We start from the raw sequence: 17113 nt of genomic DNA, 5'->3' as shown, positions 1-17113 counted from the left end.
TAGAATTAAGTGTTGAAGGGGGGTGAATCACTAGATGTGTTCACACGAGAGGTCAAGGTGGGCAGTCCTTTGCTATTTTGAAAGCTGGTGTTTGTGTGTAATTACAGCCAAGACTGTAATGCGCGTGGAGAAGCCCTGCCTCGTCCTGAGCAATTACAAGGAACTGGGAGAGAGGTTTCTTTTTTCATACTTCTGTCATCTGTGCAAAGAACAGGGACAAATAGTTAAGAGCTGTTGGTCATCGTCAGCATTCTAGGTTTGGATGAGGAGGGTATCTGTTGCGTTCATGTAACTTTGGCCTCTGGTTGTATCTTTTGTTTAAAGCCGTAAACTGTGTCGGAGCCAAGTAATAGGCAGCATGCAGCTTTTACAGATGTTGGTGTTGCGTAGCATAATACTTGTTTCGCTTTCCTGCACAAGTTCCTGAGCCTTACTGAGGAGGACCTGAATAAATTTGAATCCCTCACCATGGGCGCCAAGAAGAAGTTAAAGACCCAGCTGGAGTTGGAAAAGTAGGTGCTAAAAGGAAACCCGGGTGGTGGGGGGGAGCCACCCTCCTTTCCTTCTCAGTTCTTCTCCATGCCAGGCTGGGAAAGGGATCAGAAGGCCTCTTTGGGGCAGGTGCGCTCGGAGGGAATTCCGGCACAAAGGGACCACCTTCCCGCTCCAGCATAGCTACCAAGTAGAAGGTATGGTCCTCTGTTACTTTGGCTGGTCTCCTCTTTGGCAGAGGGGTAGCAGCTTGGAAAGCACTTCCAGCATTTGAAGTTGTGATCTTTAGTCAAGGCTGCAGGTCCAGCCAAGCAGAGAAACTTAGTGGAAGGGCTGCAGTGAGAAGGTTTGAGCAACTGGAGCCGCCCAGGCACAGTAAAAAGGGGCATTTCACCATGATGGGAACAAGAGTCATGCCAGGCTGTACGGCTTTGCAGGTAAATGCCAGTTGGGTCGAAAACAGGGCTGCTTCAGCATCAGTAGTTTGATCAGTTAAAGGCGGGGGGGGGGGGCTCAGACTGCCCTTTCCCCAGTTTTTGCAGGCAACACTACTTCTGCAGAATTGAATCAGAGAATACTGGAGCCTGATAAATAAGTGAAGTTGCTTAAGCACTTAAATGGCACATTTGCTTTATAAGCCAGGAGCTAAAGAAACTCCTGTGGTAAGAGGCATGACCCTTGGTATCTAGAACAACTGTTGATGTGCGTGCCTAAGCTTAGGATTGCCGGTCCATTTGTGAAATGTAATTGCATGGAAGTGATTTGCAGAGTGCAACATGCTTGCCTTCACAACTGAGGTTTGATTCCATCCTAGTAACTTAACTTGCAGAATTGTCATAAACCCAAAACCCTGCTCTGAACTCATTTTGGAGGAATGGTGGGATACAGCTATTGGGTATCTGTGTAGCTAGATGGGCATATCTGAACATGGTAGTCTTAAGAATGCCACTATGAAGCTTATTTTAACCAGTCCCTTTCTTTTTCACACCAGGGAGAAGTCTGAGAAAAGGACCCTGAATTCAGCCGTATCCCCTTCTGTGAGCACCAGTGGGGTGGCCCGAGTTCCTCCGACTACTCACATTGGACCGATTCAGAGCATTCGCGGTAACCATGCAGCAGGTAAATGTGCTGCCAGGCATGGCCAAGCATGTGTCTTGCACGGAAGAGATCAGAAGCTTTTGCAGTCTTTCACTTCCTTGTGGCCTGACAGGTTGTCCCCGTCCTTTGAGCGGCATTGGCTCAAAATGCACATGAGTAGAACTGGGTGAGCTAAGACAGCTGGGGCGTTGACTGTTGTTTTTGACCCCGGTGAAATGTTGGTTTATAGGTTTAACTTGAAAGGATTGTCACTACCCATTATTTCTAATGCACTTTCCCCCTCTTCTGCCATGGGAGAAGAGAGCCAGTTTGGTATAGCGGTTAAGAGCACAGGACTCTAATCTGAAGAGCCGGGTTTGATTCCCCACCCCTCCACTTGAAGCCAGCTGGGTGACCTTGGGCTAGTCACAGCTCTCTGAGCTCTCTCAGCCCCACCCACCTCACAGGGTGATTGTTATTGTGGGGATAATAATAACATACTTTGTAAACTGCTCTGAGTGGGTGTTAAGTCATCCTGAAGGGCGGTGTATAAATCGAATGTTGTTGTTGTTGTTGTTATGGTTGTAGAGCTGCACATAGATGTGGATCAGCCAGCCACCACACTCCCCCGCGAAGGAAGCTCTTCAGAATACTCCAGTTCCTCCTCTAGTCCCATGGGAATCCAGACCCGAGAGGAGAGTTCGGACAGTGCTGAGGAGAACGAGAGACGTAAGGAAAAGCTGTCTTTCAGTGTCGTGGTGGCATGTAGCACCATTCAGGGATGAGCCGTATCTTACCTCTGTCTGTCCCATAGGTTTAGAGATCCACTTGGAAGCCTCAGAGAAGGAGAAGCCAGTAATGATCTTGAATCACTTCAGTTCAAGCTCAGCCAGGCCTACTGCCCAGGTCCTACCCGTGCAGAATGATGCGGGGTCCAGTCCGTCCGCTCACCACACCTTGCCAGTGCAGATGATGGCTACAGGCTCCCCTCACATGACCCCAATTAGGATCCTAAATTCGTTGCACAAACCTGAACGAGGAAATGCAGACATGAAGCTCCTTTCAGCCTCTATGCACTCGCTTTTGTCTTTGGAAGACAGGACGAAATTCTCACCTGGACCTCCTCGAAGCAGCATCAAGATGGAGAAGAGCTTTGGAAATACAATCATAGATGGGATGCCAGTGCCTTCCCATCAGCCCCTCCAAGTGCCCTCAGGAGTTCCTGAAAACGGCTCATCGGCCCCTTCCATCACCTTTGGCCCGCGAACTAAAGTGGTTCATGCTTCCACCCTTGACAGAGTGGGGAAAACAACCCATCAGCCGGGAATCATCGTGGAAACGAGCGCCACGGCCACATCCAGCACAGTCTTCCACGTAGCGCGACCACCTATCAAGCTCCTGGTCTCCTCTTCAGTTCCGACTGAGTCAACGATTGCGGGGCAGATTTCCTGCTCCAGTAATATGCAATTTAGTGTGTCCCCAGCAATAATGGCTCCCCGGACGGCGCTCTATACAGCCAACACCAAAGTGGCCTTTTCTGCAATGAACAGCCTGCCAGTGGCTCCGCTACCCAGCAGCAGCTTCTGTGGGAACAGCAACACTGCCTCGCCCAGCAGTCACCCCTCCGCAGCCTTCCCTAACATGACAAATCTGCCCAGTTGCCCCGCTCCCAGTTCCAGCCCCACGCTTTCTGCCCCCGAGAACAATTTCTATAATGGCGGTGGCTCACCGGGGAGCATCCCAGTGCCGGGCCAGACTCACCACCATCACCACCACCATCAGCAGCAGCCTCCCGGGTGCATGGTGTGCAGCTCCTGCGGCTGCAGCGGGAACTGCGGCTCGAGTGGCCTGACGGTCAGTTATGCAAACTACTTCCAGCACCCCTTTCCTGGACCGTCCATGTTTACGTTCCCCTTTCTGCCCTTCAGCCCCCTGTGCAGCAACGGTTACGTCAACACGCAGCAGTACAACAGCAGCTCGGCTTTCCCCATGGCCCCCTCTCCTTACAATGGCGGCCTAGCGCCAGACTCTGTCATGAGCGGGCAGTCGACGTTCGCAGTGCCTCCCATGCCGAGCTTTATGGCAGGGACAGCAGGGGTGTATCAGGCACAGGGGATGATGAGTAACAACAGTGGTACGGGCCACAAAAAAAATGGGCATCTCTCCTGTTACAACTGTGGAGCCAGCGGTCACAGAGCTCAAGACTGCAAGCAGCCGCCAATGGACTTCAACAGACAAGGTTAGCCATGAGCTTGGTGGAGTTGGGAGGCCGTTCAGAACGCAGGTTTGGACCTCTCTGTAGGAAGGGGGAAGCAGACATGGGAGCATCTGTCAGCAATTCAAACACAGGGATGTGCCCGAGGATGCCCTGCTGGCATTCCCTGTTGCCCTGCAAATGCTTCCTGCTGTTTGTACTCTTGTGTTTCCCAAGCATGAGCAGTTCTGAGCAGCTGGAGAGGACTGTGGCTAAGGGAGCCACAGCCCAGATAGTCATGTGGGATAAGAAGGGGTTGATTTTAGCCCTTAGCAGGAGGGTTTGAAGTTGGACATTTTCAAGCCAGTAAACTACATACTTCAACTTCTTTGAGGAATGTCCCTATCTAATATTATACTAATCAGCCAGCGCAGTTCTAGCTGGGTCTGAACTGTGTAATATAGCCCATCTGAAAAACTGACTATGCTGACTTCTCTTTCTTCTCTCTGCAGGTACATTTAGGTTAAAATATGCTCCACCGGCTGAAAGTCTAGATTCCACAGACTGACGTTAGCTCCAGAGACTTGTTATTTTGTGATGGCAAAAGCCCTGGACTCATTAGGAAGCTTCATATCGGAACCTGAAAAGTCCATTTGTTGAGCTTAATGTATTTTTTTTAATCCAAAGGTGCTCTACTTCACTACAGTAGGAAGGAGGTGAAGTTTTGTGGTTGATCCAACCCATTTTTACTGATTGCCAAATTATAACACGGATCTTAATGTTGGGCCTTCCAGATGGCCGGAGGAAATGGCCAATTACTCTTTTCTGTTGTAAAGAAGCTCCTGCACTTTTGCTGAAGATTGTTGCCATACTTGGGCCTCCTGGGCTGAAAAAACTCCTGGGCAGCTACGTTGTAATCTGGAGAGCTACGGTTTGATGGTACAGTAGCTGTTTGCTGGCTGAACTCGACATGGCGAGATTGGTTAAAAAAGTCTACTCTTTCTCAAAACAAATCAGGCACTACACTCTGGGATTTTAAAGGATTGCACTACAGAAGAATGTATAATTCTGTTCTAAATGTCTGCATTTTTAGCAGACTTGATAACGCTGAGAGCAGTGCGGGAGAGACAGATGTTCCACCGGTTTGAAAAACAGACACCAGCAGGCTCTGTGAACTTCTAATAAAGAAATCTTAATCCTCTACTCTTTCTTCCAAAAGAACAATGGTGAAAGTGTCAGTTAACTCTGGAAATGGCTATGCTGTGCTTGTCAGCACTGATTACTAAACAGAAGTCTGTTACCAGCAGCGGTTTAAATGTAGTTTCCAAGGATCTAAGGCCAGAGCTGAAGATCATAAACAGTCTCTCTTCCCGCCCCCCGCCCCCCCTTAACTAACTTTTCAAATCGTCTTGCCCATATCTTAAGTTTCCTTTGCAGGGAACACTACGCTGCCTTAGTAACAAATGTTAAGCTTTCAGACTTTAACTGCAGTTTGTAATCTATTGCTTTACTGAACATAGCAAAAGTCACCTAGCCTTTCACTAGAAGATTTAGACGCAGAAGTCAGTGCAGGAAAGAGGCAGCAGCTATACTGCCATTGTTCTCATGAAGGGTTCCCACGCAGCCTCCTTTCTTGAAATACACTCTAGAGTATTCGCTTTGATGTGAGTTAGCGCGTGTGCATCTCCGCTCACTTTAAACTAGTTTCTGCTGAAGCAAGCCCAGTGCATGCAGCAGCCTACAAACAATATGGACCTTTCTTACAACAGGGAGGAAAATCTCCGGCACGAATGCCGCGTGTTGCCATTTCAATGATGGGGTTGAAATGGCCATGTCCACACATCACGTTAAGTAAACTCACGTGGTTGCGGAGAATGGCTATTGCTGATTTGCAATAGGTGCCAGTGCGTTGGGGTTTGGCTACACCTCCATTCCGCAGGTACATGTAAATGCTCTTTTGCTGTTCCAAGGCATAGTAGGGGGTCATAACTCTGGGCACAGCAACATGGATGGCCGTAAGTTTGGTTGCATAGCAGCAAAGTTCTGTAATGCAGGGGTGAACTCTAGCCTATTCTTCAGGGCAGCATGTTTTACCTTGTTGCCTTTAACAAATAAACAACCTGGTGTATTCCTTTGCATAGAGGTATCTGATGGGTTTGGTTTTAAAAACAAATCTCTGGGACAAAGCTTCATGCAGTTTCTTGGCTTAATGGAAACCAAATCCAAAGCTCTAACATCTGGTTTTTTAGTAGCCCACAATACAGTTTCAGTCACTTCTATGCAATCCACATCCAGGTGTTGGCTTAAGCGAAATATGTCAAAGCAATTGCTTGCTATGAATGACTGAGAGAATGTGAAAATGTATATGGTATCTGGGAGAAGTTTTAAAAATTGTACCACAGGGTGATGAGAACTGACAGAGCAATTTACTTTGCCTTAATAGTAGGAATGTTTTGCCTCTCTGATTTGCACCTTTCACTTAAGAGTTAGCCTCTCCAGAAGGCATGGAATATGTGCTGAAAGCCAAAAGTTTCCATTCGAAAACAAATTAGCACATAGAAAAAAAGCCTTCCCCCCCATGGCATTTTGTTTCAGGGGCCAAGGTTGGAAAACATAGTGTATGAGTCTTCATCATGAACTTGACTGGGCATCTTCAACTGGAAAAACCGGCTAAAGTGTCTTTGAATAAGTGCTACAGAAATTAAGTTTTTTTTCCCTTCAACAAAAATGGCCACTTTCTTAACTACCCTTTTTCATTTCATAAGAAATTGTCTTGGGCAAGTGAAACTACCATAGGAAAACATTAAGGAAACTTTGGTCACTCCCAAAAAGTATTTGTTTGAGCTGTAAAAAGCAAACCTAAGAGCTGTTTTATTATTATTATTATTATTTTTAAAAAACCTATAATGGAAGAGCAGTGTACATCAGACCTGGAGCACCTAAGGAAAAGGAACACTTTTTTGTAAAAAAAACAAACAAAAAAAAAACAATGTTGTCTGATATAAATCTCTGTGTACTAAGGGATCCGGGAAGATGGGACTCAAGCTTCTGTCATGAAAGAGATCAAGCAAAATGCAGTTCTGTCCCAGATGGATGAAATGCAGTTTCTACTTACTAACCTTAAAATGTGGCATGGCAAGCGTCACTAAAAGTAGTTCAGAGCCTATTAATAGTAGTGATACAAGTGTACATGGACGCACTGTGCAACTCCTGCTAGGTCTCGGCTAAGGGGAACCATCACAAGTCATCTTCCGGCTGCCAGGTCAGTGTCTAAGGAAGACCTTTCTGAAATACTCGTCAAGCCCTCCCTGTATTTCATGCCATCTCAGAGCATACCCACAAACACCACATGCTGCAGCACTCATCTCCAAGCCTGACAATTTGCTGTCAAGCTGCTAAAGGCCTTTAAAAACAACAACGGAACACAATCGTTAGATCACACTAAACTGCTTTGCTGGATGTGGCCAAAGGCAGACGTTAACACTAACTCAGAATGCTACCAACATCCAAATAACGGTCAGTGTCGTAACCAGCCCTTGGGACTATTTCCACATAGGAAATTGTTATACATGTAAAAAGAAAAGCTGCACCTCACAGGGCAGGTTAACCTGTTTCTTTTAGGACAGAACTTCCCTCTAGGAATGAAGGAAACTCCTCAGCCCATTTTGAGCCATTTCTTTTTACATCTAGTATTATGAAAAATGTGCATGTTCCTTTATAAATATTAAAAAGTTTTGTAAATATTTAATATTCACCTAATTTGATTTCAAATTGTAAATGTCAAGTATTCTGGTATTGGGATTTTTATGTTTTATTATACTTTGTTAAAGGTAAAATTGTACATTTTTAGGATGTTTTTATCTGAGTAAAATTTAATGTACTGAAAAAAGTAATTAAAGACCATTGTAGTGTCTTTTCAGACATCTTCACTGTTTAATCTTTTCCCCCATTTTCACCTAGAAGTCAAAACTCAGCTTACTGCAAGTTCAGCAGATTTAGCCAGGCTTTAATGGTCAACGTGTATTTCCTCTAAAGGTGGTGGAGGCAGCAGTGGTTGCAGGGATAATCAACAGCTTGTCCCCTTTCTCTGCAAAAAGGGCAAGGCCTAGACAGCAGCCTAGAGTAGAGGCCAACCAGCCGCTTTGGCCAAGAGGCTCTTTAATGCTAAGATGCAACAGCCATTTTCCAACGGTCCATTTCTTGAAGAAACTGATTTTTTCATCATGGGAGACAGCACACTGAGCCTCCTTCACCCTGAGAGCAGGTGGCTTTAGTTATGGCCGCACAGGATCCCAATCAGAATTTCCTTCCTAAAACAGTAAACACAGCTGAACTACAGTAGTGGCAAATCAGCACAGATAGTTACAATACCACGGTTGTGGTATGCAGCACTAGGTACTTTTCTAAAGACAGGCTGGTGAACGAACACAACTTCAGATCAGACTGGAATGGAATAATCCAATCAGCACTTCAAAAAATGTTTGTACAGGAATTAGTCATTAATCATATCTGAATGTGTCTGTCAAGAAAGATCGTTGACTGAACAGAAGACAGGCTGTTTGTAAAATTTTACAGTAAATTGAAAGCTCACAGTGAACACTTTAAAAATCAAAAACGAGCACTAAACAGATCCATGCAAGTGGTACAAACTGTAGATGTAACTGATGTCAGACGGCGTGTCAAGATGTAGCATCGCTCTTCTTCCTCTCCCTCCAACTTAGCAAAAATTGGCTTGCTACAACAGACGCACTTAAATTCACACACAGTAATATACAAGAGTAAGTTTTAGTCAATCTGCGACATTTCACTGTACAATAGCTGGAAGCAGGACATGTCGCTGAAGTACCTGTCTTTTGCATAGGACGTATCCCTGCTTGCAGCAACATTAAGCAGCATTAGTCCCATACAGCCAACAGGAAACCCCACTGACAAGACTTCGGCTGCTTTTTGCCACTTTAGGCATTCCTTAGTATTAGGGAAGGGGAAAATTTACCCTCACCAAAATCAAATGACATGCAACTATTTAGGAAGAACTCTGTGCTCAGACCTCCTGCTGCAGAAAACCAGTGTTTTTCAGTAAGGGTGCAATGCTAGCCTCCTTTTCGTGCTGTTCAATAAAGATTAAGAACAAAGCGGGAAAAATAGTTGATAAACCAAGAAAAAAATTTAAGGATCACAGGGCTTGTCAGGTTCCTGTGCCCTGGCTCTTCCACCTGGCCTCACTCTCTCAACCCCAATTTCTCTACAGAATATTGTTCCAGTATTGTTCAAAAGACTAAAGCAAGCCTACTTTGCTAGGGTGGAGGTACAGCTTAGGTGGCATATCTGACAAAACGTTGACGATTCTTGTTAGACTGAAGTTTCGCTTACATGATTACTGTTGAGTATATAATCTAGTTTTAAAATATACACGCCCTAAAACTAGACTTAAAGCTGTGGTGTATGAGATACATATATATATATATAATATTTAGCAATCTGATACTTCACCCTCCAAAGTAGCAGTACTGTAAAATAAAATCCTCCCCCGCTGCCCCGCCACTGAATGCCTTGACCTCTCAAAGATCAAGGCAAAAGGTCTTGGCTAAGGCCCTGTACAAAGACCTAGACTTACTCCCTTTCTAGAAAAAAAAACATCAGGAGATCCAAGCAGGACTTAACAGAAGGAGATGTCACACTGAAGCATTTCCGCTTGCTTATATTAAGAGTTAGCCCAGCTCCTAGGATTACAGTAACTTAAACATCCCTTTTATTGGCAACTTTAACACACATGGTATGATTTCAGTCAGATTCCAGACACTATAAAGCAAGTGTGCCTGAGTGAACTTAAGAGCAGGTTAACAAAGCTAGGCTGCCTGTCCATCCTGGCACTCCTCTGCGCCAGTATTCACAAGCAGAACAAGGTACGATGAGGACACCTGCTAAGCACGACTATGGTGAACAGGCTGGTGACATCCCTTTCTTTTATCCTGCGGGAGGGAGGGGTAAAAACTATCCTAGGCTACAAGCCGCTGGTTACGATTTTACACGGAGGAGTTTGTGCCGAACGTTTCCTGAGAGGCATACACCATGTACAGGAAGCCATCTTCATCCTTCTCGCTTTCATACACTTCTGAGATGGGCGTTGAAACGCTCACCATGCTGTGTCCATTCACCAGTAAGAAGAAAGCTTGATTGGAATTCAGCTGCAGGCGGCGCCTGTGAGACAGAAGAGTTTGGGAAACTGACTGGGTGCATCACACTGAAGGCTGGCGCGTTACTACAAAATGCAGAGACTCAAATGACTGAGAAACTGTGTCCTTGGAAGGTCCAGACAGCCCCGTGTACCACATCCCCAAATGACACAAGCTCTGGGAAGCACATGTGATTCAGGGCACCCATCCTTGAAAGACAGCCTCTTCACTGGAAGGAGGCAGGGGCAGCTCAGTTGGATCTGAATGCCTAGCTAACATGTTGGCACCCTCTATATGGTGTAAGCAAACAGGATAAGAGGCAGCAGTGAATGCTGGAGGCTACGTGCATCTTAAGCGTGTGCTTTTGGTCTTATGGCAAAAGAACGTTAACTTGTGTCTTTGCCACTCAATGAATCAGAGCATCAGTTGGTCTGCAACCAACTGCAAGGCAGCTTGCTTTACTCGGTTTCCCACCTCTTGCCCCAGTTTTTATGCAGCCCACAATCATGCTCCAGAGAAATCCCAGAGGCACAGAGGAACTACAAAGAGCAGGCAGGAGATCCTAGCAGTTGTGACAATTTGCCTAGAGGGTCTCTCATCATTGCTAGGCTCTGGAGGCGTGCTGACTCCGAAACCTTTCCCACCTACTTGACACAAACTACTGTCCTGGCCAGCAGGAACAGCCAGGTCACAGATCTGTGACAGAGCCAGGATTCGAACTTGTGCCTGGACACCACACACACACCCTCCCCCAAGTTGAGCACTCTAGCTGCTAACTGCATCTTGAAACAACCAGGCACTCTTGCATCCCATGCTGGCACCCAGCCCCAGAAGACTAACCATGTCTATCATGTCCAGATCCAGTCTCACTCTATCCCCAGGAACCCTTCATGATATTTATATTGGCATTTTAAATTGCTGCAAATTGCTCTGGGAGAATTTTTGGCTGAAAGATCACCGCCTACTCCCCATTAGTTCAGATCAGCTCCAGACAGACTACTCAGTGAGCATCTCGAGAGGGGCACTGACCACAGATGGAGCCTTCTCTGTGGTGGCACCTCCACAACAGAATGCCCTCCTCACAGTTTGTCTGGCACCTGATTGGTTAATTTTTAGCTGCAGAATGAGAACTTTTTGTTATTCAACCAGGCATTTTTTTAAAAAACCTCATACCTTCAAGGTTTATTTAATGGCTGCTTTTACTTGTTTTATTTATGTTTTGCATTGTTTATGATTTATTACAGACATCTTACGATGTATATATATTTTTAAACAAAGAAAGCAATCAAAACATTTTAAAAAACTGAACTATCTGAATTAGTCTTAGAAGTTGTGTATAGATCAGGTACCTGATAATTTTGATCAGCTCACTCATGTTGACGTGATCAGGGACCAAGAACTTGGTCTTATCCAGAACGGGAAGCTGCTTCTCTCCTTTATACCTTTCAATAATTACCTAGAACAGAAAATATAGTTTGAATCTAGCACTTTTCGTACAAGCCAAGAGCTGTGAAGCAAATTTTCTGACCATTGCCTAGTTAATGAAGTAATATGTTGGCACCAAAAAGGACAGATGTTCCTCTAATATTTATACATTCCCTTTGCCTCTGATGCAGAAGTCATGAGGCCATTTTTTGCTGCAGGCTCCTCCTTATGATTCTTTAGCTTCTGCTCTCGGCAATGTTAAAGTGAAGGCCTTCCACAGCAGCTGCACCAGTGCAACTTTCATCCCTCCGAAGGTGTCTAGCAAGGGGCATGAAACAACCTCCTTGTACAAACTCCACTGAAAATAAGAGGCTTTACATAAAATCAAGGGATTTAATGTTTTAGCCATTTAGATATCTTCCACACACAGCCAAAACTTGGTTCGCTATTTGTGTTGCTCTCCTTCATCTCAATGCTCCAAGAGAAGCTAGAACTCGACCTCCAACGATATATTGATCACTTGTCCATTACCCTGAGAACATCATGTAGGCATTCAGTTACATGCTCATTATCTGAAGTTCCTTGTCATCAATTCTCTGCTAGGAGGTCCCACTAAATATTATGTGGTGCAACGATACTCAGCTAATATCTTATAGCGCACAATGGTATATTCTCCCTGGAATGATTGTTTGGGTAAGGAATAGACTGTCTTACCAACTTGTGCTCACTATTCACAAGAAAAAAGCACCTGTGGGTACTGACATGCACTGATTTAATAATAACAACAGTAACAGTGCACTTATAAAAAGAAGTGAAATTTAATTTCCTGGGCACTTCTATTGCTTTTTGTTAACCTCACACAAGTGATTAAACAAGACTACGAGACAGTAACGATTATGTACCCCGGGCTCAGCCTTTAAAATAAAAATACAGGCAGGGCCCGCCTGGGCCTGCGGAGGGAAAATGCAATTCCTCCCCTACCCAACCCCCCATTCCTGTAGTCAGAAAGGTAGAGAATAGGAGTGTCTTCTCCCCACCTCCCGCCCCTTAATTTCAGCCGCTTCCCTTCTTTCCATTGTTATACAGAACTGGGGAGGGGAGAGGAATAAAGGAGATGGCAAAAACGAATATTCAGCCAGTACTGACTATAGTCCAAATGATGGCTGGTCTTGAAAGAGCCTTTGTTTGTCTTTATCTGCCAGCAGGTTTCCTTGATTTAATCTCACCACGAAAAGACAAACAATGGGAAATCTACTCACTGGAATCTTCGTTGGATGTTGCTCTCGAATAAGTCTGACATCTTCTACTCTCTGTTCTGCAGAGGAGAAAAAGAAAACTGCAACTAAGCTCTTGGCTACACAGCTGTCCCGTGCATATGCAGAACATTTATTATCCTTGGGTCTCATCAACCAGGGAGAAACACAGCAATTAAGGATGGGAGATGTCCAAGTCATCCGATTCACACAGAAGCAGTACTGCAGTACATTGGCTGCCTTCCTAGCAGATTAAGACCTGTGGCAAAGTTTGTTAAGAGACTGGACTGGGAGCAGAAGGAACAGGAGAAAAATAAACGCCAATATCTGGGGCTGGCATGCCAAAGCAGAACCCTAATCGATGGTTGTTGGGGGTTTTCCGGGCTGTCTTGCCGTGGTCTTGGCATTGTAGTTCCTGACGTTTCGCCAGCAGCTGTGGCTGGCATCTTCAGAGGTGTAGCACCAAAAGACAGAGATCTCTCAGTGTCCAATACAATCAATACATCAGAACCCTAATCCTTTGTAACAGTCACATGCGTAGGCAAAGAAAGAACATCATTGGGCCAGATTTCCTGCTGCCTTCTTAGTTAATGGAAGCCATTTGCCTCTAGTTCAAGAGGAAGATACCTCTCTCTAGATAGCTAGGGCTGCCAAGTCTTACACTGTTTTCACACAAGACACTTAAATCAATTTTTGCATTCTCCACTGATAGCAGCAATTTGAGCATAAAACGCAAGTGATGCACCTCCCATTTTTAAAAATGTCTTTCCTCCCCTTGCCATCCTTTTGTATGTTGAAAATGAGATTCAGAGCTGATTTCCTAGCTTCTGTACCTATAATACGTACATTCTACCCACTAGGGAATTCAAGGGAGGGGGTTCCCAGGCGACCTGTCCAGGCACCTTGTAACCATACCCTAGGAAGTTAGGCGCCTAGGAAGGTAGGTACTAAGCAAATGTCACAAGAACTTATGTGCTTGGATTCAGACTTACAACTGAGAAAGATCTCCCAGACATGCAAACTCTGAAGGCAGAGCACAGCCACTTTACAGAAGCTGTGTTCAGTATCCAATGAAATACTTTACAGGAGATAGCCCAAGAACCCCATTCTGTAACATCACTCTGAGCTCCATGGGGGGCAAAAATCAGCAGCGGTGCATGCAAAAATCCAATATTAACATTCTAGAATTCGCATAAAAGCCTCGCAAGAGTTACTTGTATTTTTAAAGGCAAGCAGGGCTTAGTTGAGCATTTCCGTCTAGCTGAACTTATGCGAGCTGCAGCGCCCAACGCTCCTTTGTAAAGGAAAACAAACACCAAGCCTGACCTTTACTTTCATTTTCTGCTGCACAACAAAGCCACAGTTCTTGTTCCTCTTCGGCACTCAAGCCGGAGAACCAGTTTAGGCCGCATAGAAACAGCTACAAAACATTTGGCCAAATTAAGTCCGTATTCTTTTAAAGGCATGGTGAGCCCCACAAAGAGAAATTTACCTTTAAACTTCATCAGGGCCTGTTCCATCAGGCTTCCTGGATCGTATTACTCAGCTAAACCTGAAGCTCTTTGCCAAGATGGCCTTTGCAAAAATAAATATTTTTGCTACCTTATCACTAAATACATTGTGCAATTGGGCCTTCAGCGTTTTCTTCAATTCCTCCTGCCCAGGTCTGGAAGAACTAACCTAACAAGGAACATCTGATCATTAAAGACATTAGAAAAATTGTAGCCCAGTGATTTAAATTGCCTCCTCGTCACAACAACTGCCACAGCAGATCACAGGCAAGCCAGCCTCTCGGTTCCTCACAACGTGCCCAGAAAACATTTGGCTCAAAAGGAAGGAGCAGGGTGCACCCAGAAGGGGAGCTGAGTGGCTCCATGCTGCTAAGGGAAGGTGCTTCAGTGAGGGCTGGGGATGAAACTGCAGCTCACCTCCCCAAAGTGACAATAAGTGATATGATGTTCGACAAAGACTAAAGCGCATATGCCCTTCCAAGTGTCCACGGCCCTGAGCAGGGAGAAACATGGGACGGCCCTGTTATCAACATCATACCCATGAAGAGCTCCATGAAAAGGGAACCAAGGCCAGGCACACGATGGCACATTCCAAGCCAGAAAGGAAAGGGCAGCCAATCGAACCCCAGCGCACTGCCCCTGTGGTGCTAGGCCAGGTACATGACGGCACTTGCCAAGCCAGAAGGGAACAGGCCAACCTGATGCCCTGCACTGCCAGGTCTCAATGCTAGTCTTTGGCAGGGGGGAGTGAGGGGTCACAATGCCACTCCTCCTCCTCCTCCTGCCCAAGAACCAGAAAGGAACAACAACTCAGGCAGGTGGGAGGCAGGGGCATTAAAGCACCAAAGGAAACCCCCCCCACACACACACATTAAGACATCAGGGAAGAAATGACACACACACACACACACACACCCCGTTACGGCATCAAAGACGAGAATCTCTTGCCAATTCCCCCTCGGGGAAAAAAGGAGAGGGGGCTCCTTCCCCTGGGATCAGGAGTCTCCTTTCCCCCGGTCCTTTCTCCCCAGCAGGGAAACCTCTTATTCCCCCAAACAGGCATCACACCCCCTCATCCTCCTCCCTCCAAAGCCCTCCCCACCCACCGCTGTTCTCCCAAACACCTCACAGCCACGTAATTTAGAGTTGCCAACTCCAGGCCAGGAAATTCGTGGATCCTGGAGAGGGGGTTTAGGGGGGAGAGGGCCCTCGAGGGTTCAGTGCCAAGGATCTCCCCCTCCCCCCCCCTCGCAGCCATTTTTTCCCAAAGAAGCCTATTTCCGTTGCCTGGAGACCAGTTGGGATTACGAGAGATCTCCCGCCGTCCCCTGGTGGTTGGCAACCACTCCCTCGCCGACCCCCAACCGCCCCTTTATGCCCCCCCTCGCCCACCGAAGGTGCGTCGCTGCTTGAAGCTCTTCTCCGAGGGCATCTCGACGGCGGCGGCGGCGGCAGCGGCTCCTCCTCCGAGTCTCTCCTTCTTCAGCGGCGCCGACCATCCACCCGACAGCCCCGTCCGCGGTCAGCTGATCCGCCGCGGCCCCGCCTCCTCCGCCGGGACGCTTGCGTCACACGGGGAGGGGGAAGCGGGAGAAGGGGCGAAGCCTTCACCGCCCGCCTTCCGCCGACGCTTCAACACGCAACACTGCGCCTGCGCAGCTAGAGCCACGGGCCAGAGGAAGGGGAGAAGCTAAAGCAGAGAGCGAGGTGCGCCTGTGCGGTCAGTGGCGCGGATGAAGCGCCGCGGGGCATGCTGGGCCAGGAGCGGGGCGGGCGCACGCGCGTAACTGCCGCCAGGCGTGTCACTATGGTGACCGCTGTTTGTCCCTATAGGAGGCTTTGGTTGAGGCCTTCTGCAGCCTCGGCTTTCACATTAGTTCACATGCACCCCTCCCATCCGTGCTCCTTAGTCTAAAGCTAGTATGAATGTAAGGAGTTTCATCCATCGATGGCTTTGAAGCCCAGATTTTTATTTTTTAAAAAAATTCTGTCATTTATAGTCTGCCTTTCTCGCTGAGACTCAAGGCCGATTACACAGTGAGATTAGTATAGTCAATTTCAAGGACATTTCCATAAACAATGCCATAGGCCAAATAAAAACAATTTTACAATTTTTTTTGAGTTATCAATTATCTCAGTTTTGGGTTGCCAGCCTCCAGGTGGGGGCTGAAGATCTCCAGAATTACAACTGATCTCCAGGCCGCATAGATCAACTCTCCTGAAGAAAATGGCTATTTTGGACGGTGGACTCTGTACCCCAGAGTCTGTGACATTATACCCACTGAGGTCCAGCCTCTCCCCAAATCCCACTCTCTCCAGACTCCAGTCCTCAAATTTCCTGGAATTTCCTAGCCTAGAGCTTGGAGCCCTAATTTTGATTTATTGCCTAAAATGAAATCTCCGTTTCTTTCATATGAGGCCCACCAGGTTTGCCTTCTGGCCTCTCAGCCATTAAGGGTCCTGTGTGGTCCCTTTCTTTCAGAGAGACAATAAGCAGGAGGCCAGTCAATGGCATGCTAAATATCAGAAAAATTTATTCCAGAATAAGTATTTGTGAGTCACCTGGTTCGCTTCCTCAAATGCATGAAGTTGTTTGCAGGTAGATTCCCCCCCCCCCCCTAAAAGTTGCCCAACAAATAGAAAAGTTGAGGGGACAATGCTAGAAAGATAGGCCAGTTTAAAAAGAAGATCCAATCAAAAGGGTGATTGATCCATTTGGAGCAGCTCAGGAAGAACAGCACCCAATTGTTAATAGATAGGAAAGATTAGATTATGAGAAAATTAGGCCTACAGGGCAGTCCTAAAAATACTTCCCCGGGGAGTAGGGTCCGTTGAATAGAGCTGAATAGACAAAGCAAAGATGACTTAAAGAAAATACAGGGCGAGCTGCCAGGATAAGCAGATCCAATTAGAAAAGTACAGAAGTTACACAGGTTTCACAGAATTAATGAACAACTAAGCAAAGTTACACCCTTCTAAGCCCACAGA

At 46.4% G+C, this 17113-nt stretch overlaps 2 protein-coding genes across 2 annotated transcripts in view; one reads left to right on the top strand and one right to left on the bottom strand.

Annotated features, from left to right (window-relative positions):
• Positions 1-7471, top strand: part of ZCCHC14 (zinc finger CCHC-type containing 14) — a 39157-nt gene extending 31686 nt beyond the window's left edge. The window contains exons 9-13 of the mRNA XM_055000175.1: positions 421-512; positions 1484-1611; positions 2158-2298; positions 2384-3808; positions 4276-7471. Of these exons, the coding sequence (XP_054856150.1) occupies positions 421-512; positions 1484-1611; positions 2158-2298; positions 2384-3808; positions 4276-4331 (1842 nt within the window). The 3' untranslated portion in view covers positions 4332-7471. The remainder of the gene's footprint in view (positions 1-420; positions 513-1483; positions 1612-2157; positions 2299-2383; positions 3809-4275) is intronic.
• A 277-nt stretch (positions 7472-7748) lies between these two features.
• MAP1LC3B (microtubule associated protein 1 light chain 3 beta) lies at positions 7749-15754 on the bottom strand. The gene is made up of 4 exons (XM_055000176.1): positions 15518-15754; positions 12621-12676; positions 11286-11392; positions 7749-9961 (listed from the first exon to the last, which is right to left on the bottom strand). Exons 1-4 carry the CDS (start codon positions 15555-15557, stop codon positions 9787-9789), a joined length of 378 nt encoding a protein of 125 aa, XP_054856151.1. The 5' UTR covers positions 15558-15754; the 3' UTR covers positions 7749-9786.
• Between the last annotated feature and the right edge of the window lie 1359 nt (positions 15755-17113).

The sequence above is a fragment of the Eublepharis macularius genome, chromosome 16 (assembly GCF_028583425.1).
Source record: "Eublepharis macularius isolate TG4126 chromosome 16, MPM_Emac_v1.0, whole genome shotgun sequence".
Lineage (NCBI taxonomy): Eukaryota > Metazoa > Chordata > Lepidosauria > Squamata > Eublepharidae > Eublepharis > Eublepharis macularius.
The sequence above is the reverse complement of the archived record's forward strand: the minus strand, read 5'-3'. Positions and strand labels throughout refer to the sequence as shown.

Excerpts from the sequence above, each read along its gene's own strand:
- MAP1LC3B (XM_055000176.1), bottom strand. The coding sequence starts at position 15,557 with ATGCCCTCGGAGAAGAGCTTCAAGCAGCGACGCACCTTCG. Across the intron at positions 12,677-15,517 it reads CAAGCAGCGACGCACCTTCG|AACAGAGAGTAGAAGATGTC; the intron begins GTGGGCGAGGGG and ends TCTCCTCTGCAG. Across the intron at positions 9,962-11,285 it reads GAGCTGATCAAAATTATCAG|GCGCCGCCTGCAGCTGAATT; the intron begins GTACCTGATCTA and ends TCTGTCTCACAG.